The following is a 23,177-nucleotide window of genomic DNA, read 5'->3' as shown; positions in this document are numbered from 1 at the left end:
TTTTTTAAAACTTTAAAGGTAATTCATGTACATGGTAGAAAATCCAGGAAGTAGAAGAGAGGTAGACAAAAAACCAAAGTCACTCATAACTCTGCAACTCAGAGACAAGCACTGGTTGAGTGTTGAGGTGTTTTTCTATTTTATTTAATTAATTAATTAATTAATTTATTTATTTATTTTTGAGACAAGTCTTGCTCTGTCACACAGGCTGGAGTGTAGTGGTGCCATCTGGGCTCACTACAACCTCTGCCTGTTGGGTTCAAGCAATTCTCCTGCTCAGCCTCTCGAGTAGCTGGGATTACCAGTGTGCACCACCATGCCCGGCTATTTATTTATTTATTTATTTAATTTTTTGAGACAGAGTCTCACTCAGCTGCCCAGGCTGGAGTGCAGTGGTGTGATCTCGGCTCACTGCGACCTCTGCCTCTTGGGCTCAAGCGATTCTCCTGCTCAGCCTCCCGAGTAGCTGGGATTACAGGAACCCACCATCGTGCCCGGCTAATTTTTGTATTTTAGTAGAGATGGGGTTTCACCATGTTGGCCAGGCTGGTCTTGAACTCCTGGCCTCAGGTTGATCCTCCCACCTCGGCCTCCCAAAGTGCTAGGATTACAGGCATAAGCCTCTGAGCCCGGCCATTTTTTTGTATTTTAGTAGAGATGGGGTTTCACTATGTTGACCAGACTGGTCTTGAACTCCTGGCCACAGGTGATCTACCCGCCTCTGCCTCCCAAAGTGCTGGGATTACAGCCTTGAGCCACCGTGCTGGGCCTGTTTTATTTCAGAGGCAGGATCTCACTCTGTCACCCAGGCTGCAGTGCAGTGGCACTATCATAGCTCACTGCAGCCTGGAATTCCTAGACTCAAGCTGTCCTCCCACCTCAGCCCCTTGAGTAGCTGGGACTACAGATGTCCACTGCCATGCCCAGCTAATTTTTAAATTTTGTGTAGAGATGGGGTCTCACTATGTTGCCCAGGCTGGTTTCAAACTTCTGGGTTCAAGTGATCCTCCTACTTTGGCCTCCCAAAGCATTAGGATTACAGGTGTGAGCCACTGCTCCTGGCCCCATGTGTTTGTCTGACAGTTTTTTTTTTTTTATATTTGAGATGAAGTCTAACTCTGTTGTCCAGGCTAGAGTGCAATGGCGTGATCTTGGCCCATGGCAACATTGGCTTCCTGGGTTCAAGTGATTATCCCGTCTCAGCCTTCCAAGTGACTGGGATTACAGGTGCCCACTACCACGCCTGGCTAATTTTTTGTATTTTTAGTAGAGATGGGGGTTTCATCATGTTGGCCAGGCTGGTCTTGAACTCCTGACCTCAGGTGATCCACCTGCTTTGGCCTACCGAAGTGCTGGGATTACAGGTGTGAGGTACCACGCCCGGCCTTTGTAACAATTTTTTTTTTTTTTTTGAGAAGGAGTCTCACTCTGTCACCCAGGCTGGAGTGCAGTGGTGCGATCTTGGGTCACTGCAAGCTCCGCCTCCTGGGTTCACGCCATTCTCCTGCCTTAGCCTCCTGAGTAGCTGGGACTACAGGCGCCCGCCACCACACCTGGCTAATTTTTTTTTGTATTTTTTAGTAGAGACGGGGTTTCACCATGTTAGCCAGGATGGTCTCGATCTCCTGACTTCGTGATCCGCCCGCCTCGGCCTCCCAAAGTGCTGGGATTACAGGCATGAGCCACTGCGCCCGGCCAACAATTTTTAATTCAAATGTATTTTGATGTAAGTAGAACCACACTGTAGATGCTGTTTTATATCCTGCCCTTTTGTTTTTCCTTTATTTATTTATTTTGAGACAGAGTCTCACCCTGTCGCCCAGGCTGGAGTGCAGTGGCGTGATCTAGGCTCACTGCAGGCTCTGCCTCCTGGGTTCACACCATTCTCCTGCCTCAGCCTCCTGAGTAGCTGGGACTACAGGCGCCCCCCACCACGCCCGGCTAATTTTTTTTTTTAATTTTTAGTAGAAACGGGGTTTCACTGTGTTAGCCAGGATGGTCTCGATCTCCTGACCTCGTGATCCACCCGCCTCGGCCTCCCAAAGTGCTGGGATTACAGGCGTGAGCCACCGCACCCGGCCTTGCTTTTCCTTTAACATTGTATTTGATTGCTTGTCTAAAATTTCAACTTTTCAGGGCTGCCCCATCTTCACTGTGGATGGCCCATAATTTATTTAACCAGTGCCCCTTGTTGATGTATTTAGGTTATTTTAGTTCTGATGAACTAAAAATTATTCCTTTTTCCTATTTAAAGGAAAAAGGCTAGCCCTGTGGACTCCATGAGCCTTTAGCACCATTGGGTACATCCATATGGTGGAATGTCATGCGGATTTAAAAAGCAGTGTATGTGAGGAATTTGAGATTGGAGCAGGATGGTGTGCTATAGTAGGAAATGGAAGAAGTAGAGTGTGTGCTGTGATCACAGCCTTATTTCCTCTGACTTCTAATTTAGAGAGCAAGATAAAGATATATACCGGTGTTAATAGTGGCTGTTGCAAAGTAGGGAGACATTGTTGGGTTTTCCCATTCCTTTCTGTTTCAGTTTTTCTTTTCTTTTTATTTTTTTTTTAAATGATCTTACTGTGTCACCCAGGCTAAAGTGCAGTGGCATGATTGTGGCCCACTTCTGCCTTGACCTCCTGGGCTCCGGTGATCCTCTGGAATGCTGGGATTACAGGCACACGCCACCACACCCAGCTAATTTTTGTTCTGTTCATAGAGATGGGGTTTTCTCCATATTGCCTAGGCTTATTTCAGTTTTTCTGCATTTCCATTTGTTCCATAATGAGCCTCTATTCCTTTTTTTTTTTTTTTTTTTTTTTTAAAGAAACATGATCTCACCCTGTTGCCCAGGCCGAAGTGCAGTGGCATAATCATATGTTACCGCAGCCTCAAACTCCTGGGCTCAAGTGATTCTCCTACCTCAGTCTCCGAAGTAGCTGGGATTACAGGGATGAGCCACCATGCTTAGCCAAAGCCTGTGTTTCTTTACCCATGTGGGCCTGCAGCTCAGAGCTGGGGTCTGCAAGCATTTCTTTGGGCATCATACATTTCTTTTTTTTTTTTTTTGAGACAGAGTCTCGCTCTGTCGCCCAGGCTGGAGTGCAGTGGCGCAATCTCAGCTCACTGCAAGCTCTGCCTCCCAGGTTCATGCCATTCTCCTGCCTCAGCCTCCTGAGTAGCTGGGACTACAGTGCCTGCTACCATGCCCGGCTAATTTTTTGTATTTTTAGTAGAGACAGGGTTTCACTGTGTTAGCCAGGATGGTCTCGATCTCCTGACCTCATGATCCGCCCACCTCGGCCTCCCAAAGTGCTGGGATTACAGGCATGAGCCACCACGTCCGGCCTGGGCATCAGACATTTCTAAGAAAACAGCCAAAGCAATCTTGCTGGAAGAATCATAGGGCATTTTATATTTTATCTTCACTCTCTCCCCCTTTTTTTTTTTTTTTTTTGCAAAGTATATGTTTTACTGTTTAAAAAATATGTTTTTAACAAGTTAACACAAAGGCAAACCCAGGGGCCTAGATATATTTAAATCACAGTTGGGCACAGCTGATATACTGCTGTCAGAGCTGCCTTTCATGCCTGTCAAAAAAATGGCATTGGCCAGGAACAGTGTCACATGCCTTTAGTCCTAGCGACGTGGGAGGCTGAGGTGGGACCATTGCTTGAGGACAGGAGTTCAAGACTAGCCTGGGCAACATAGTGAGATCTTACCTCTACCAAAAAAAAAAAATTTAAAAAATTAACCAGGCAGGGTGGCACATGCCTGTAGTCCCTGTTATCACACCATTGCACTCTGCACTTTAGCCAGGGCAGCAGAGCAAGACCCTGTCTCTTAAAAATAAATAAATAGGTCAGGCGTGGTGGCTCACACCTGTAATCCCAACACTTTGGGAGGACGAGGTGGGAGGATGGCTTGAGGTTAGAAGTTTGAGACCAGCCCAGCCAACATAGCAAAACCCCGTCTCCACTAAAAATACAAAAATTAGCCAGGTGTGGTGGCACATGCTTGTAATCCTAGCTGCTCAGGAGGCTGAGGCATGACAATCTCTTGAGCCTGGGTGGAGGAGGTTGCAGTGAGCCAAGATTGCGCCACTGCACTCCAGCCTGGGCGACAGAGTGAAACTCCGTTTCGTATAAATAGATAGAGAGACAGAGAGAGAGAGAGATATGTAGGCCCTGCCTTGGAGAACTCTAAGGTCTAGCAGGAGGACAGACATGAGTCAGTAACAACCCAGATAATTAACTAGCAAGGGAGGACAGGTGCTGTGCAGAGAGAGCAGGAGCCATCTTGTTGGAGAGCCATTTGGACCTGGAGGGTTAATATTCAGGCAGAGATAATACATGGAGTATTGCTTTTATCAGAACAAGATTGTTCCCAGCTTACCATACTGAAGCCTGCTGTGCGCACTTCACAGTAGTCTCCCGAAATCTCTGGGGGCCAGTTTGGGGTCCCAGTAGGTGAGAATGCTGGGGTGAGTTAGGGGCGGTGATGAGCGAGGTGATGGCCTCGTCCTCATCCTCATCCTCGTCCTCTGGTGCCCTCACTGCTTCTCTAGCCACCTCACCTTCTCTGTCCTCTGTGTTGGTTCTAGAATCACAAATGCACACAACTCTTCCTGCGTTTCCAACAAGTTTGCCAACGATGGTAGCTTCTTGCAGCAGTTTCTGAAGTTGCAGAAGGCACAGACCAGCACAGGTGAGTGTAGGCCTCCCCTTTCCTGGTGCTGTCCTTGCATCTCCCCCTGGGGTTGCTGGGCACGTGGGAAGTGACGGGTCCCACCTCAGACTCCTTCTGCTCACCCGTAATCATAGATCGCCCTCATTCCACCCATGCATGCACCAAAGGCATAAATAAATAAATAATACATAAATAATTTTTTTTTTTTTTGAGACGGAGTCTCGATCTGTCGCCCAGGCTGGAGTGCAGTGGTGCGATCTCGGCTCACTGCAACCTCCACCTCCCGGGTTGACGCCATTCTCCTGCCTCAGCTTCCTGAGTACCTGGGACTACAGACGCCCGCCACCACACCCAGCTAATTTTTAAAATATTTTTAGTAGAGATGGGGCTTCACTGTGTTAGCCAGGATGGTCTTGATCTCCCGACTTTGTGATTTGCCCGCCTCAGCCTCCCAAAGTGCTGGGATTACAAGCATGAGCCACTGCGCCCGGCCTTTTGTATCTTTTTAGTAGGGATGGGGTTTCACTGTGTTACGAGAATGATCTTCTGACCTCGTGATCTGCCCGCCCATCCAAAGTGCTGGGGTAATAGGTGTGAGCCACTCCGCCCAGCCAGTAATTTTTGTTTTTTTGAGACAGGGCCTCACTCTTACTCAGGCTAGAATGCAGTAGTGCAATCATAGCGCACTGCAGCCTCAACCTCTGGGTCTCAAGCAAACCTTCCACCTCAGCCTCCCTGTAGCTGGGGCTACAGCAGCATGCCACCACACCTGGCTAATTTTTGTATTTTTTGTAGAGTTGTGATTTCGCTATGTTGGTCACGCTGGTCTTGGACTCCTAAGCTCAAGCAATCCACCTGTCTCAGCCTCCCAAAGTGTTGAGATTACAGGCGGGAGCCACTGTACCCAGCCCAAGTAATAAATATGTAAATTAATACCAAGGGGGCAGGCTGGGCGCAGTGGCTCACACCTGTAATCCCAGCACTTTGGGAGGCCAAGACGGGTGGATCACCTGAGGTCAGGAGTTCAAGATCAGCCTGACCAACATGGTGAAACCCTGTATCTACTAAAAATACAAAAATTAGCCGGGCGTGGTGGCAGGCGCCTGTAATCCCAGCTACTTGGGAGGCTGAGGCAGGAGAATCGGTTGAACCCAGGAGGTGGAGGTTGCGGTGAGCCGAGATCGTGCCATTGCACTCCAGCCTGGCTCGTCTCAAAAAAAAAAAAATTACCAAGGGAGCAAATGTATACCCTGCACTCAATGTGCTTACTCTGTAGGAGCAGAGACAGATAGGTCAGATTTCAGTCTGAGGCAGGTGGAGCCATGATGAAGTCCTCCTCACACTTGTGGGACCACTTTGGGAGATGGGAGGCATCCCCAAGCTGGGTCAACTTGAACCCACCTGCAGGGGTGAGCAGGTCTTCTGCAGACAGGGTTTTCAGGGATACTGGGCTGGCCCGAGACACCTGAGCTGCATCAGACAACAGCACGTTCTGGGGCCTGCTGCGGCTGAGGTGCTAGGTGGGCAGGCAGCTGGGGGCACCCAACAATGACCACTGGGGCACCCGTGTTCATTGGGTACCACCCCGTGTGCCAGGGAATGTGGACTCAGTGCCTGCCATGTCCCTTGCTCCGTGCAGGCAGACCACGCCTGTGCTATCACTGAATCCTCTGGAGGGACACCTCTCTCTACCTCTGTTTCCCTTTGGTAGACGTCTGATAACACACTTCGTATTCTCTTCACTCAGAAATAGATGTCAGCCGGGTGCGGTGGCTCATGCCTGTAATCCCAGCACTTTGGGAGGCTGAAGGGGACAGGATCGCTTGAGCTCGGGAATTCAAGACCAGCTTGGGCAACGTGGCTAAATCTCCTCTCTACAAAAAAAATACAAATAATTAGCCAGGCATGGTGGTGCATGCCTTTAGCCCCAGCTAATGGGGAGGCTAAGATGGGTGGATCACTTTTGGGCCTAGGAGGTGGAGGTAGCAGTGAGTCGAGATTGCGTCACTGTACTCTAGCCTGGGCGACAGAGCAAGACTCCATCTCAAAAAAGAAAACAAAAAAGAATTCATAGATGTAATATTTTGCCTTTGATACTTCTGATCTTTTTTAATCATGAAAAATGCTCACTGGGCACAGTGGCTCATGCCTGTAATTCCAGCACTTTGGGAGGCCGAGGCGGGTGGATCTCCCGAACTTAGGAGTTCGAGACCAGCCTGGCCAACGTGGTAAAACGCCGTCTCTTCTAAAAATACAAAAATCAGCCGGGCTTGGCGGCACACCCCTGTAATCCCAGCTACTTGGGAGGCTGAGGTGGGAGAATTGCATGAACCTGGGAGGCAACCAGCTCGCCTCACGTGAGCCGAGCTCACGCCACTGCACTCCAGCCTGGGCAACAGAGCGAGACTAAGTCTCAAAAAGAAAAAGAAAAAAGAAAAATACCAGAAGTTGAAGTCCTCCCATGCCCCTTTGTTATAGGAAGTAACTGTCGAGAAATTGTGTGTCTGACAACTCCTGTTGTCCTCTCAGTCAAGCAGTGTGTGCCGTAGTTTCAGATGTTTGATCCTTTACACAGATGACAACATAGTGTGCGTTTTGTTCCAAGCTTTTTTCTCTTACTTGACGTTATTTTTTTTAGGTCTAGATGGTCCATCTAAATCTCACTGGGTTCTGTAAGCAGCTGGTTGCCTCCATTTCCACACTTTCCATTTATGAAGCTAAGGCTTAAAAAGATGAAGCCCCTGGCAGGCATGGTGGCTCGTGTCTGTAATCCCTTTGAGAGGCTGAGGTGGGAGGATCGCTTGAATCTAAGAGTGTGAGACCAGCCTGGACAGCCTAGCAAGAACCCATCTCTGCAAAAAATAAAAATAAAATTAGCCAGACATGGTGGCGTGCACCTGTGTAGTCCCAGCTGCTCTGGAGGCTGAGCCGGGAGGATTGCTTGAGCCCAGGAGTTCAGGAGGTCGAGGCTGCAGTGAGCCATGATTGCACCACTGCACTTCAGCCTGGGTGACAGAGCAAGACCCTGTCACTAAAAAAAAAGATGAGGCCCCCAAGTACAGAGCCAGCCTCTTTCATGATCTGGGGGCCCTAGTCCTGCTCTCAGGGTGGTGAGCTGGCCAATTTTATGATGCTGCTCCCCACCAGACTCACGGCTCTTCCTGAAGCTGTCACACACCAGCCTTGCCCCATCCCCTGCCTTGCTGTGGGTGCTTCTGTACTGTAGGTCCTCTGGACACCAAGGTGTGGGCTAGAATGGCTGGTCTCCAGGTCTTCACCCGGCCCCCTTGTCAGCGCCCCAGGGGATTCCCAGCCTTCCCCAGTGGGCAGCAATGCCTGTGCAAAGAATGGGACCCCTGTCTGTAGGTTGGTCGCCTACAGGTGTGCAGTGTGACATGCCAGGTGGGTAAGTCGTCACCCACGGAGCTTCTGCCCATGTCTCTGATTTTGGGGTTTACCGACCAGAGCCCGTTGTTGCTAGTGATACAGCTGGTCTTCAACCCCTGTCAGGTTTCCTAGGGAACAGCTAAGGAAAGTTAACCCAAGGCCAAATTCATCCTAGAATGAGGAAGGCTGGTTTGAGTCCCTTCTCCATCAGGTCTCAGGCTGAGAACACCCAGTAGGCTGGCCCCGGCCAGTCAGCCTGGCCACAGACCTCCAAGGGAATGGTTGTAAACTGGGATTCAGGGACTCTGGTCTTACCCAGCAGAACTGACGTTCTGTCCCCAGAACTGTCCCCAGGCTGTGGGTGTAGCGTGACTGAGATGCCTCCAGCCAGAGCGGCCTCCTACAGAGCCCCAGGCTTCTTCTCTTCTGGCTGGGGGACCACAACGAGTCTTTTTGCTCTCTGCCTCACTGTCCCCATCTGTAAAATCAGGGTGGCTTTCTCTGAGCCTCTGAGTTCTGGAAGTCAAGGACCCAGCTCCCCCGGGGCCCACAGCACCTGGGTTAGGCTGGGAGAGGTGCCCTGCAGACCCCGAATGCGCATATCCTTCCTTCTATACCAGACGCCCCAACCAGTGCGCCCAGCGCCCCTCCCAGCACACCCACCCCCAGCGCCGGGAAGAGGTCCCTGCTCATCAGCAGGCGGACAGGCCTGGGGCTGGCCAGCCTGCCGGGCCCCGTGAAGAGCTACTCCCATGCCAAGCAGCTGCCCGTGGCGCACCGCCCAAGTGTCTTCCAGTCCCCTGACGAGGACGAGGAGGAGGACTATGAGCAGTGGCTGGAGATCAAAGGTAAGTTGTGGGAGCTGCTGCTCCCCCACCACCAGTGCCCGTGCTCTAGCAGGTGGGATCTGTGGTGGGCAGGGCAAGTGCTACCAGGGGCGTGGGTGCTTTGGGCTGAGTTGCAGCCACCAGACCTCCGAGCTGAGCCTCGGGTCCTCTGGGATGAGGAGAGCAAAGGAGGGTGAGGGGCGGGGCTGGGGTGTAGCTGGGCATCAGCGCGTGGGCTTCATCTTGGGAGCAGTGGGATCCATCTTCCACTCATGCAGTGGCTCATCCCAGCCAGGGCAGGGGCGCATGCCATTCTCGCATTTGCTCCAAAAGGGCATCTTCACATGCCTTCTAGGAGGAGCTTCTAAGGCTCTTCAGCTGAGCCCTTGAGGCCCCAAAGCACTGCCCCTCACCATGGGTTACCTGTCCCCTGAGTTTAGGCCAGAGGTATGAGCCACAGGTTGGTGGGTGCTCTCTCAACCCTGGGAAAGGACGGTCACTGGTCATGGGTGAGCTTGTCCAGACCCCCCAGTGTAGGAGGGCAAAGGGGGGTGGCTGTGGTGACAGCATTGCCAGCAAGTCCCGCCCCGTCCACATTCAGGACGAGTCCCTGTGACACCTGAACTGTGTGGAGGGCTGGCCGGTGAGGTCACATCACCCTGACAGCACAGACTGAAGTGACTGTGGAGTTGTGCCATGACAGCTTTGAGATCCCTTGCTTCTGGCTGTGTGTCCGAGCGGATCAGAGGCCAGCCTGGCCCCCGGGCCATTAGAATGGAGCTGGCGTGTGTCCTTTCCTTAGAGGGGTGCCCCAGCAGCTCCAAGGGTACCCTGTTGGGAACTGCTGCATTTCAAGGGGTATTGAGTGTCTCGGGGTCCTTGAAGCCCATTATGACCCACTGTCTGCATGGCCTCAGAAACGCACCTGTTCCCGTAAACAGCGACCAGGTCAGGATTGTTGCTGGGCCCGTGGCAGGAGGGCGACCTAGGGTGAAAGATGGTCACGGAATGCTCTCGGGACCTCACAGGGGCCCTCGTTGGGTCACACACTCCCCACCTCTCCCCCATTCCCAGCAGCCGAAGCAACAAGGGGAATAAGATTAGCCACAGGTCTGGCATGTTGCCCAGTTGCCAGGCACTTGCTGGCAGCGAGAAATTTCTCCTGTGCATCTCCTACAAGGGCTGCAATCTGTGTAGTAGCTGACAAACTCACAGCCTCAGAAACAGGCCAGGGGAAAAATGCAAAAGCAAGTTCCACATGGCTCAGTGGGGAGGCTAATCCATATATAAAAATATATCTTTATAGCTCTGTTCACTGAAAAGGCCCCGAAATAATGATTAAGCCCGTGGCATTGAGCATCTCTAGCGCCCAGATGCTGGTCTGGAGATGCAGTTTCTCATGGAAACCGACTTCTTGGAGAAGTGGCTGGCTCTGGGTCTGGGCAGGAAGTGTATGAGATGATCTTGGAGCGCCCTGTCCTGGCAGATGGCAAGGAGGCCATCAGAGACTCCTGGGGCCATGTCCAGAGCCCTCAGGAGCCAGCTTGAAGAGGCTCCACCGGCCGCAGAGCTTCTATGATGACACTAATTGCCATGGATCGAAACCCACCCAGTGTGTTTAAATCAGAGCTCATAATGGTATTTTTTAAAAAAGAATGTGTCATCTTTGAAGGATGAAAGGGAACCGATGTATTATGCTGAAAACTGGTAAAGAAAGAAAAGAATTAAGCATTTCCCCCCCAAAACCAGGGGAAGCTGGATATATTTTCTGCTAGCTTCCAGCCTGGAGCTCACCACAGCCTCACACACTTCTCTCCCACCCAGTGTGTCTCACCAAGACAGTGAGACCGACTCCCCCCTCGTCATGGTGTTTTGTGCCTGGACTCGGGACGCCTGACAGCCTCCTGCATCTCACACTCTTCTCCCCCCACCCCCTCTGTCGTTGTGGTCCATAGAGAGAGTGTGCCTATTGACTGTGGGGTGTGTGAGTTGAACCCCAGTACTGACAGCCTCCTTAAAGTTTCACCCCCAGAGGGAGCCGAGACTCGGAAAGTGATAGAGAAATTGGCCCGCTTTGTGGCAGAAGGAGGCCCCGAGTTAGAAAAAGTAGCTATGGAGGACTACAAGGATAACCCAGCATTTGCGTGAGTATCTCCGGGGAAGGGAAGGGTGTGCTGTTGAATTGCGTTTGCTGCACAGTCGCATGTGCGGGGCTGGGTGCTTGCTAGTGCGGGCCAGATGCTGTTCCAAGCATTTTCTTATTCTCACCAACAGTGACAAGTGGCTCCCATGTGGCACAGAGACTTGCTCTCAGGTCCCTGCTTGCCAGCCTGCCTTTTTTTGCGCGATAGAAGCTGCAGGGATATGCCTGTCACAGATACTCATTTTCCCTTCTCTTCTGCAAACTTCCTCCTCTCCAGATTTTTGCACGATAAGAATAGCAGGGAATTCCTCTACTACAGGAAGAAAGTGGCTGAGATAAGAAAGGAAGCACAGAAGTCGCAGGCAGCCTCTCAGAAAGGTAGGTGGACGGAGCGGGTGGGAGATTCTGTGGAGGCCTGTGGACATTACCCAGTGCGGAATCAGGGTTCCTGGAGGTGCTGGAGTAGCACTGTGTGGCACCAGTGGTTGAGGCCTGTATTCTCCCAGGCATCTGGGGTCACTCTGGAAATGGGTCTGACACCACCTTCCCCCTCAGTGCTCCAAGGACCTGGTGAAGCGTGAGCGTCAAGCCACATTGTGGGATAGACAGGAGCTCATGGAGGTCGAGGTCGCTCCTGGGAGATCGGTTCAGGGCAGTACCCTAGGTAGAGGGGGCTTTTGCTTGTTGGTTCTTTGTTACGTTAACAAGTGTTAATGAGCCCCAGCTTCCTCCTGGGCACTGAGGACAGGGCAAGGCAAGTGTAGTGTAGGGCTGAAGGTCTGGGGGACAGACACTGTCAGCTGGTGCAATTCTGATGGGATGAATTTCAGGGGAAGGGGAAATACTGGCTGGTCTTCGACTGCAATGACATAAAATCCCAGCCAAGTGCTGGTGGGTTAGAGGGGTGGAATTGATATTCAGGCCAAGCACAGGCTGCAGAGGTTTGTTCCTTGTGTTCCCTGTGGCCCTGTGCCCTGAGCCTTTCCCCAGGAGAGGAGGCCCAACAGCACCCCCCAACCATGTTACCTGGGGCGCCTTCCTGCCCCATCCAGACCTGCAGTCACATTTGGATCCTTTGTCCTGGCTCGTGTCCCAGGCCCTCTTGACCTCCCTTGTGGGACGGGGCGGGGGTCGGGGCGGGGGCTTGAGGTGTGTTATGTATTCTGGCATCTGGTCCCAGTGTAGTAATCTGATTCCCATTTGCCTGTTTCTCTTTGCATCATTTCTAAAACAAACCCCACTCGTTGCCCTTGGGGTTCTTAGCAGAAATTAGGCTGTTGGGTGTGGTGAGTTGAGCCCAGTACTGACAGCCTGCTTAAAGTTTCACCCCCAGAGGACGAAGAGGTCAAGAACCTTGCAGAAAAGTTGGCCAGGTTCATAGCGGACGGGGGTCCCGAGGTGGAAACCATTGCCCTCCAGAACAACCGTGAGAACCAGGCATTCAGGTAAGGGGGGCCCTGCCAGGGAGGTGACCGTCACCCTGGCCACAGCCCCCCTGCAGGGGAGGACACTGGATCAGCATAGTCCAGCCACCTGCTGGGGTCCCACTGTGAGAAGCTGGCGGGGCCAAGAGTCTCTGACCCCAGAGCCCAGCTCTGCCTCCCCACAGGCATGTCCCACACACACACCAGCACCCCTGGGTGGTCTCTGAGGCAGGTGCACGGGGCCTTTGGGGCCTTTGTGTCTTTCAGGCACCTCATGGAGAAAATCTCTAGCACTTGCCCAGTTGCCTTTGGGACACACAGCAGCCCTTGGCCGGGGGCAAGTCAGGCTCTCAAGTGGAAATTCACAGTACTGTTCAGTTTATGTTGCGTATGTTCTCAGGGTCTCCCCTTTATGATGAGGGAAATGGCAGGGAATGGGGAACTTTAGGATCTGTGGAGGGAGAACACCCAGTTTGTGTGCGAGTTCCACAGAAGGGTGGGTGCGTGACAAGTAGCCTAGCCTCCATCCCCGGCCGTGCCGTCATACCCTAGCCCCAGTGGCTGGGTCTGTGTTCACTGGCTCATCCACTCATTGGGTGGGTTTGGCACTTACTCTGTGCCTGGGGAGGCAGGTGGGTGCCTGGGGGATGTGAAGGTGACATGCCCGTGAGCACACGCCTGGCCTCAGGTTACACAAGCCCCGACTCAGTCAGTGAGGAGGTGTGACAGCGCATGACAAAGTCCTGGAGCAGCAGCTCTCTGGGCTGGTTGATTCAGCAGCCCTAGACTTCATCACAGATGGGGCAACTGTGCTTCTGTGGTCACTGGCCAAGGTCGTGGAGGGTGGGCAGACATGGCCAGGCCAGGTCCAGACAGATGAGGGCAGTGGGCCACCACTGGGAGGTGGGACTGAGGGAACATAGGGGCTGGGAACAGGGAGGGTCAAGGCTCAGCTGACCCAGTGGATAGGGACAGGGAGAGGGGCTGCTTGGGATTCAGGTGTGCCCCAGTCTGGTACCTGTGTGTCCAGGAGCCTGTGTTGGGGCCGTGGATTGTTTAGGCCTGGAGTTCAGGAGATGGATCTACCTGGGACTGGAGGCCCCCGCTAGGTGTCCTGAATGTCAGACTTGCCCTGGGGATCGTTGAGTTGTTGACCACACCTCAGGGTGGGATCACTAGTCCACTCCAAGTCATCATGTCTTTCCTTCATTTGCCTGATTAAGGCTATATAAATAAGAAACCTAGTTTGCTGTCATTGTAGGTAGACACTGACTGTGGAACCCTTTCAAAGGACAAGCAGGCAAGGATATGGAATTCTGTCCAAGGCCCAGAGCCCAGTGGCTCTGCCCGGTCAGAGGGGTCCAGGGCCCAGCCGCTGCAGCTCAGCCTCTCCCCTGATGTCAGAACTGAGAGATGCTATTGGTGCAGGTTGTCCCGGCCCTCCTGTGTGTCCTTTCTGTTCTGGGGTGTTGCTGACAGGTGCCCAGCTTGTCAGGTGTGGCTGTCGGGGAGGCCAGGCTGGTTGAGGTCACCTGGGGTGGGTACCCTGGGCAGCCAGAGGAGACGAGGCTGAAGGGAGCTCGTTCCCGCACTCACTGCAGAGCCAGAGCCAGACCAGGAAAGAACTGGGTGGGTCAGGGGGGACGACCAGGTATTCAGGCCCCTGCAGGGCGTGCAGGTTTGCGCCTGTGTTTAATCTCCATGAGGGGTCAGCTGTAAGGCAGCCCCAAAGCACAGAAATGCTGGTTAGACCCACGTGGTTGGCAGACCTCCCCTCACCCCCAAATCTAACAGCCACCTCATGTGGCCACTCTTGGCCCTTCCCTGTCACGCCTGTGGGCCAGGCACACCTCAGCCACTTTGGGAAACAATTCGTAACCAACTGCATGGCTATAAAGAAGCTGCAGGCCTGGTGTGGTGGCTCATGCCTGTAATCCCAGCACTTTGGGAGGCCGAGGCAGGTGGATCACCTGAGGTCAGGAGTTCAAGAACAGCCTGGCCAACATGGCGAAACCCATCTCTACTAAAAATATAAAAATTAATTGGGCATGGTGGCATGTGCCTATAATCCCAGCTACTTGGGAGGCTAAGGCAGGAAAATCACTTGAACCCAGGAGGCAGAGGTTGCAGTGAGCCGAGATCATGCCATTGCACTCCAGCCTGGGTGACAGGGTAAAACTCCATCTCAAAAAATAAAAAATGAGACTGGGCGTGGTGGCTCACACCTGTAATCCCAGTACTTTGGGAGGCCGAGGCAGGTGGATCACCTGAGGTCGAGAGTTCGAGACCAGCTTGACCAATGTGGAGAAATCCCATCTCTACTAAAAATACAAAATTAGCGCATGCCTGTAATCTCAGCTACTTGGGAGGCTGAGGCAGGAGAATGGCTTGAACCCTGGAGGCAGAGGTTGTGATGAGCTGAGATCGCGCCACTGCACTCCAGCCTGGGCAACAAGAGTGAAACTCCATCTTGAAAAACAACAAAAAAAAATGAAAAGCTGGAAACACCCATCCCTTGGACTAGTCATTCTCCCATTTCTGAGATATATCCTGGAAATCATGTAAATAGAGCATCAGCTGTAGTAATGAAAAGTCAACAGGCTGGGTGCGGTGGCTCATGCCTGTAATCCCAGCGCTTTGGGAGGCTGAGCGGGGTGGATCACGAGGTCAGGAGATCGAGACCATCCTGGCTAACATGGTGAAACCCCATCTCTACTAAAAAATGAAATAAAATAAAAAATTAGCCGGGCGTGGTGGCGGGCGTCTGTAGTCCCAGCTAGTCAGGAGGCTGAGGCAGGAGAATTGCCTGAACCTGGGAGGCGGAGCTTGCAGTGAGCTGAGATCGTGCCACTGCACTCCACCCTGGGCGACAGAGCAAGACTCCGTCTCAGGAAAAACAAGGAAGAAAAAAAAGAAAAGTCAGTGACACAGTCAGTGTCCAACCTCCGTGGGCTAAATCATTAGCACATCTCCCCAGTGGAGTACGCCGCCTTCAGAAGTCACCCATGTGAGCCGGCAGCCCAGTGTGAGGGGAACTGAGGCAAGGTGGGTCAGTGAACATGCTTCCACTATTCTAACAGGAAGGATTATGGCATCAGCTTCAGGTAGAAATTTTTTTTAAAACTGGGATATGCATAGGATCACAGCTCTATTAAGGTAAATCTTTGCAGCCGGGCGCGGTGGCTCACGCTTGTAATCCCAGCACTTCGGGAGGCCGAGGCGGGCGGATCACGAGGTCAGGAGATCAAGACCACGGTGAAACCCCGTCTCTACTAAAAAATACAAAAAATTAGCCGGGCGTGGTGGCAGGCGCCTGTAGTCCCAGCTGCTCGGAGAGGCTGAGGCAGGAGAATGGCGTGAACCCGGGAGGTGGAGCTTGCAGTGAGCCGAGATTGCGCCACTGCACTCCAGCCTGGGCGACAGAGCGAGACTCCGTCTCAAAAAAAAAAAAAAAAAGATAAATCTTTGCTGAAACTGGCAGGAAACACCTTAACAGTGGTTATCCCTGGGTTCAGGGTGGGATTAGTTCCACCAGAGGGGAGCCTTGGTGGTGCACCCAGCCGTATTCTAGATGGGGTGTGGGGGGGGCTCCACTTTCTCCCCCTCATGGGGGTCTACCATTAGGTGCCATTGTAACCCCCTCCGTGAGATGGGCAGACCCTCCAGGGGCCTGTGATGCATCCTTGGGCCATCCTGGAGGACACTAAGGGTGAAGCACCAGCTGAGACCAGGAAGGGGCTCCCACACCCCCATGCCTGCTTGCCCTAGCAAGTGAGCCTCCCCAGCTTGGCCTCAAATCCATGTCTGAACTCACCCGGCTGTCAAGTGTCTTTTCCAAATCTGACCAACTGTTCCCTTCCCTCCTGAACAGTTGTTGCTTTTACCTCTTAATCTTTACAAATGTCCCTCACTGGGTCACACTTGTGCCATGACCCAGGATTACAGAGAAGATGCTGCCGTCTCCTGTCCTTCCGTCCCACCCTCCTGAGGTACTGGATGTTAGCAGGGCCATAGACACACAGGCTGACGTAGAAACTATCTAAGGGATCTCTTGCTGCTCGTTCACTATCTTATTTTTTTTGAAATGGAGTCTCACTCTGTGGTGCAGGCTGGAGTGCAGTGGCCCAATCTTGGCTCACTGCAACCTCCGCCTCCCAGGTTCGAGCGATTCTCCTGCCTCAGCCTCCCGAGCAGTTGGGACTACAGGCGCGTGCCACCACGCCCAGCTAGTTTTTTTATTTTTAGTACAGACGTGATTTCACTACGTTGGCCAGGCTGGTCTTGAACTCCTGACCTCAGGTGATCCACCCACCTCGGCCTCCCAAAGAGCTGGGATTACAGGTGTGAGCCGCCGCGCCCGGCCTCCCTCTTATACAAAAGGACTTCACAGCATCCTTGACCCTTTAATTCACGTTAGTTGCACGCCTTGGTGTGCTATGACCATCCTTCCAGATTCACAAGTGCAGGTCCAGCCCCATCTTGTTCAGCACTGTAACATGCTTTCAGGGCTGTACATGTATTTAGTTCTCTCCCAGTGTTCTGCCATGTGGAGCTGGGCCAAGACTCTCCCTTTTGGCATAGACCCCAAAGACAGTCCTGTGGACAGGGGATGTGTACGGTCCGAGAGGCGCCAGTAGGTGCGTAACACGGCTCTGAACGCAGCGCCACCTGCTCTGCTCCTCAGGCTGAGTAGGGACCGAGAAGACCTGTGTTCCCAGCCTCACTGGAAGCCACACTGCCCTAAGGCTGCCTGCCCCCACATAGGGTAGAAATCAGCTCCTTGGTCCATTCTGATGTTCAGTGTCTCGAAGATGCATTTGAGAAGCCCTTGGGATCAAGACAAATCCCTCTGCCCTGTCTCGTGTCTGGTGTCTCCCCACAATCTGAAGATTTTTTGGTGTGAATGTCTCACTTTTCCCAGGCCCTTTTCCCTGCCCTTTCCCTTTGTAGCACGGTGAACAATGACAGTGTGATGGGTGCCTGATAAAGACAGGGTGAGGATTGGAGTGACTCACAGTTCAAAGGAAGGGCATCGGGCCACCAGAACCAGCAGCCACTGCCAGGAGGCCTGGCAGGGCAGGAGGTCATGGTGGAGACCGTGACTATGACATGACCATGAAGTGACCCTGGCCAACGTGGGCACACAAGGCCAGAACTACTCCTGCCCAGAATCAGGGACAGGGCCTCGGGCCCAGCTGACACTGCACCCCCCAACTCTCCTTTGCAGCTTTCTGTACGAGCCCAATAGCCAAGGGTACAAGTACTACCGACAGAAGCTGGAGGAGTTCCGGAAAGCCAAGGCCAGCTCCACAGGCAGCCTTACAGCACCCGACCCCGGCCTGAAGCGCAAGTCCCCTCCTGAGGCCCTGTCAGGGTCCTTACCCCCAGCCACCACCTGCCCCGCCTCGTCCACGCCTGCGCCCACTGTCATCCCTGCTCCAGCTGCCCCCGGGAAGCCAGCCTCCGCAGCCACCGTGAAGAGGAAGCGGAAGAGCCGGTGGGGGCCTGAAGAGGATAAGGTAGAGCTCCCACCTGCTGAGCTGGTGCAGAGGGACGTGGACGCCTCTCCCTCGCCTCTGTCAGGTGGGCAGACCCCCCTCCCTGTGTTGGAAGGGTCTGGCTTCTTTCACTGAGCATAATGTCTTCAAGGTTCATCCACCGTGTAGCTTGTATTAGAATTTCATTCCTTCTGTGGCCATATCTTCCACTGTGTGTACATACCACATTTGGCTTATCCACTCATCTGTGAATGAACTCTTAGGTTGTTTACACTGCCTGGCTGTTGTGAATAATACTGCTGTGACTATCTGAATCGTTTTCAGTTCTCTTGTCGGTATACCTATTGCAGTTCTGCCTTTTTTTCTTTTTTCTTTTTTTTTTTTTTTTTTGAGACAGAGTCTCGCTCTGTTGCCCAGGCTGGAGTGCAGTGGTGCAATTTCGGCTCACCATAAGCTCCGCCTCCTGGGTTCACACCATTCTCCTGCCTCAGCCTCCCGAGTAGCTGGGACTACAGGTGCCCGCCTAGTTTTTTGTATTTTTTAGTAGAGATAGGGTTTCACTGTGTTAGCCAGGATGGTCTCTATCTCCTGACCTCATGATCTGCCCGCCTCAGCCTCCCAAAGTGCTGGGATTACAGGCGAGAGCCACCGCGCCCGGCCTGTTTTTCTTTTTTTAAAAGACGTAGTCTCACTCTGTCACCCAGGCTGGAGTGCAGTGGTGCGTTCTTGGCTCACTGCAACCTCCGCATCCCGAGTTCAAATGATTCTTCCTCAGCCTCCTGAGTAGCTGGGATTACAGGTTCCCACCACCATGCTAATTTTTGTATTTTTCGTAGAGGTGGGGTTTCACCATGTTGGCCAGGCTGGTTTCGAACTCCTGACCTCAGGTGATCCACCCGCCTCAGCCTCCCAAACTGCTGTGATTACAGGTATGAGCCACTACACCTGGCCTGTATTTCTGCTTTTAACTTTGAGGAACCTGCAGCTGCACCATTTTACATTCCCACCAGCAGTGCACAAGGGTTCCACTTTTTCTGTATCCTCACCTTTTTTTTAAATAAAAGTTTTATAGAGATGGGGGTCTCACTATGTTGCTGAGGCTGGTCTTGAACTCCTGTCTTCAAGTGATCCTCCTGCCTCGGCCTCCCAAAGTGTTGGGATTATAGGCAAGAGCCATACTCTCATCTTTTTATTATAACCATCCTAGGAGGCATGAAGTGATATCTCGTTGTCTGGGTTGACATTTCCCTAATGACCAGTGCTGTTGAGCATATTTTCATATTCTTATTGACCATGTGTATAGCTTCTTTGGAGAAATGTCTATTTTAGTCCTTTTCTCCCCACCTTTTATTTTTTTGACATGAGGTCTCTGTCGCCCATGTTCGAGTACACTGGCACAATCATAGCTCACTGAAACCTCTACCACCCTGGCTTAAGGAATCCTCCTACCTCAGCCTCCTGAGTAGCTGAGACCACAGACTTGCCCCACCATGCCCAGTTTTTGTTTGTTTTGAGACAGAGTTTCACTGTGTTGCCCAGGCTGGAGTACAGTGGCACAATCTCAGCTCACTGCAACCTCTGCCTCCAAGGTTCAAGCGATTCTCCTGCCTCAGCCTCCCAAGTAGCTGGGACTACAGGCGTGTACCACCACGCTTGGCTAATTTTTTGTATTTTTAATAGAGAGGGGGTTTCACCACGTTAGCCAGGATGGTCTCAATCTCCTGACCTCGTGATCTGCCTGCCTTGGCCTCCCAGAGTGCTGGGATTATAGGTGTGAGCCACTGCTCCCGGCCCACCTCCCAGGTTCAAGCGATTCTCCTGCCTCAGCCTCCTATCTGGGACTACAGGCAGACACCAGACACCACCATGCTCAGCTAATTTGTGTGTGTGTGTGTGTGTGTGTGTGTGTTTTTTTTTTTAATAGTAGAGACAGGATTTCACCATGTTGACCAGGCTGGTCTTGAACTCCTGACCTCAGGTGAGCCACCAGGCCCAGCCTTGCCCAGTTATTATATAAACAAGGTCTCAGTATGTTACCCAGGCTGATCTCGAACTCCTGGGCTCAAGCCATCTTCCTGCCTCAGCCTCTCAGGGTCCTGGGTTTACAGGCATGAGCCACTGCACCCAGCCACCTTTTCCCATTTTAAAGTTGGTTTGTTTGTGTTGTTGAGTTGTACGAGTTCTCTTTTGTAGATTCTGGATATTAACCCCCTCGTCAGCTATGTGATTTGCAAATACTTCCTCTCATTCTATGGGTTGTCTTTTCACTTTAGGAATAGCGTCTTTTAATGCATACAACTTTGACGTTTTCTTTCTTTTTTTAATGTGGCCGGAAAGTATCATTTTTTTTTTTCTGAGCTGAAGGCAGACCCTCCAGGGGGTGGCAGTGCCAGGGAGGGGGCAGGTAGTTGTGCGATTTCCCAGTGCCTGCTGTAATCCAGCCCTCCCTAGAAATGGAATTTTAATGAAGTCAAATTTATCTATTTTTTCTCCTGTGGTTTATGCTTTTGGTGTCATTTTTAAGGAACCATTGCCAAATCCGGGCATGAAAATTTGCCCCTGTGTTTCCTACCGAGAGTTTTGTACCCTTTAGTTCTTAAATTTAGGTCTTTTTTTTTTTTTTTTGAGACGGAGTCTCGCTCTATCGGCCAGGCTGGAATGCAGTGGCGCAATCTCGGCTCACTGCAAGCTCTGCCTCCCGGGTTCACGCCATTCTCCTGCCTCAGCCTCTCCGAGTAGCTGGGACTACAGGCGCCCGCCACTACGCCCGGCTAATTTTTTTGTATTTTTAGTAGAGACGGGGTTTCACTGTGGTCTCGATCTCCTGACCTCATGATCTGCCCGCCTCGGCCTCCCAAAGTGCTGGGATTACAAGCGTGAGCCACCGCGCCCGGCCAAATTTAGGTCTTTAGCCTATTTTGGGTTTTTTTTTTTTTTTTTTTGAGTCTCACTCTGTCACCCAGGCTGGAGTGCAGTGGCTACTCAACTGCAGCCTCGACCTCCCCAAGCTCAAAGCTCAAGTGATCTTCCCACCTCAGCCTCCCAAGTAGGTGGGACTACAAGTGCATGCCAGCACACCTGGCTAACTTTTGTACTTTTTGTAGAGATGGTGTTTCACTGTGTTGCCCAGGCTGGTCTTGAACTCATGAGTTCAAGCAATCCTCCTGCTTTGGCCTCCCAAAGTGTTGGAATTATAGGCATGAGCCATTGCACCCAGGGTCTTTGGTCCATTTTGAGTTAATTTTTCCAACTTTATTCTTTCTTTTTTTTTTTTCTTTTGAGACAGGGTCTCACTCTGTCACGCAGGCTGGAGTGCAGTGGCATGATGACAGCTCACTGCAGCCTTGACCTCCCAGGCTCAATTGATTCTCCTGCCCCAGTCTCCCAAGTAGCTGGGACTACAGACATGCTCTTCCATGCCTGGCTAATTTTTGCATTTTTTGTGTTGATACGAGGTCCCACTATGTTGCCCAGGCTGGTCTCAAACTCCTGGCCTCAAACAATCTTGCCACCTTGGCCTCCCAAAGTGCTGGGATTACAGGCGTGAGCTACTGCACCCGGTCTGTTTGTGGATTCTTCAGGGTTTTCTACATTTAAATTTGTGTTATCTGCAAACAGAAATAGTTTTACGGGTTCTCTTCCAACTTGGATACTTCTTATTTCTTTTTCTGCCTAATTCCTCTGGCTAGAACTTCTAGTACCGTATTGAATGGAAATGGTGGAAGTCTGCATCCTTGTCTTGTTGCTGATCTTAGGGGGAAAGCTTTCAGCCTTTTACCAGTCTGTGAAATGTATGATGTGTGGGTGTATGATGTTACCTATGTGTTCTTTATATATGGACTTTATTGTGTTGAGGAACTTCACTTCTTTTTGTTCTTTTCTTTGAGACAGAGTCTTTCTCTGATGCGCAGGCTGGAGTGGTGTGATCTCAGGTCACTGCAACCTCTGCCTCCCGGGTTCAAGCAATTCTCCTGTTTCAGCCTCTCTAGTACCTGGGACTACAGGCGCCCACCACCACGACTGGCCAATTTTTGTGTTTTTGGTAGAGACAGGGTTTCACCATGTTGGTCAGGCTGGTCTCAAACTCCTGACCTCAGGTGATCCGCCTGCCTTGGCCTCCCAAAGTGCTGGGATTACAGGCGTGAGCCACCAGGTCTGGCTGGAAGTTCACTTCTGTTCCTAGTTTATTGTGTGTTTTTATCGTGAAAATGTTCTAGTTTTTGTCAGATGCTTTTTCTGCATCAATTAAAACAGGCCAGGCGTAGTGACTCACGCCTGTAATCCCAGCACTTTGGGAGACTGAGGTGGGCAGATTACTTGAGGCCAGGAGTTCAAGACCAGCCTGGCCAACATGGTGAAACCCTGACTCTACCAAAAAAAACTCAAAAACCAGCTGGGTGTGGTGGCACACGCCTGTAATCCCAGCTACTTGGGAGGCTGAGGCAGGAGAATCTCTTGAACCTGGGAGGCAGAGGTTGCAGTGAGCCAAGATTGAGCAACTGCACTCCAGCCTGGGCAACAGAGTGAGACTGAGTCTCAAAAAAAAAAAAAAAAAATAAATACATAAAATCATCGTGTGGTTACTTTCCTTCATTCTATTATTTGGTGTATTACATGGATTGATTTTCAAATGTTGAGCCATCCTTGCATTGCGGGGATAAATCCCACTTGGTCGTGGTGTATAATCCTTTCATAAGCTGCTGAATTTGGTTTCCTAGTATTTTATTGAGGATTTCTGCATCTGTATTCATAGGAATATTCAATTGTATTTTTCTTTCTTTCTTTTTCTTTTTTTTTGAGATGGAGTTTTTCTCTTTGTTGCCCAGGCTGGAGTGCAGTAGCGCGATCTCAGCTCACTGCAACCTCCACCTCCTGGGTTCAAGTGATTGTCACACCACCACACCTGGCTAATTTTTGTATTTTTAGTAGAGATAGGGTTTCACTATGTTGGCCAGGCTGGTCTTGAACTCCTGGCCTCAAGTGATTTGCCCACGTTGGCCTCCTAAAGTTCTGGGATTACAGGCGTGAGCCACCACACCTGGCCTGTTTTTCTTTCTTTGTAGTATCTTTGTCTGCCTTGGGTATCAGGCTAATCCTAGCCCCATAGAGTAAGTTTAGAAATGTTCTCTCTTTTGTTTTTTTGGAAGAGTTTGAGGAGAATTGGTATTCTTTCTTTCTTTCTTTTCTTTTTTTTTTTTTTTTTTTTTTT

General features: G+C 51.5%; 1 protein-coding gene across 1 annotated transcript in view; it reads left to right on the top strand.

Annotated features, from left to right (window-relative positions):
- SUGP1 (SURP and G-patch domain containing 1) overlaps positions 1-23,177 on the top strand; it is a 46,038-nt gene that overhangs the window by 6,615 nt on the left and 16,246 nt on the right. Inside the window, exons 3-8 of the mRNA XM_032170213.2 lie at positions 4,604-4,707; positions 8,697-8,924; positions 10,924-11,047; positions 11,324-11,424; positions 12,368-12,491; positions 17,698-18,053. Coding sequence (XP_032026104.1) covers positions 4,604-4,707; positions 8,697-8,924; positions 10,924-11,047; positions 11,324-11,424; positions 12,368-12,491; positions 17,698-18,053 — 1,037 coding nt within the window. The remainder of the gene's footprint in view (positions 1-4,603; positions 4,708-8,696; positions 8,925-10,923; positions 11,048-11,323; positions 11,425-12,367; positions 12,492-17,697; positions 18,054-23,177) is intronic.

Source organism: Hylobates moloch, unplaced genomic scaffold (assembly GCF_009828535.3).
Source record: "Hylobates moloch isolate HMO894 unplaced genomic scaffold, HMol_V3 SCAFFOLD_12, whole genome shotgun sequence".
In the NCBI taxonomy this organism is placed as follows: Eukaryota; Metazoa; Chordata; class Mammalia; order Primates; family Hylobatidae; genus Hylobates; species Hylobates moloch.
The sequence above is the reverse complement of the archived record's forward strand: the minus strand, read 5'-3'. Positions and strand labels throughout refer to the sequence as shown.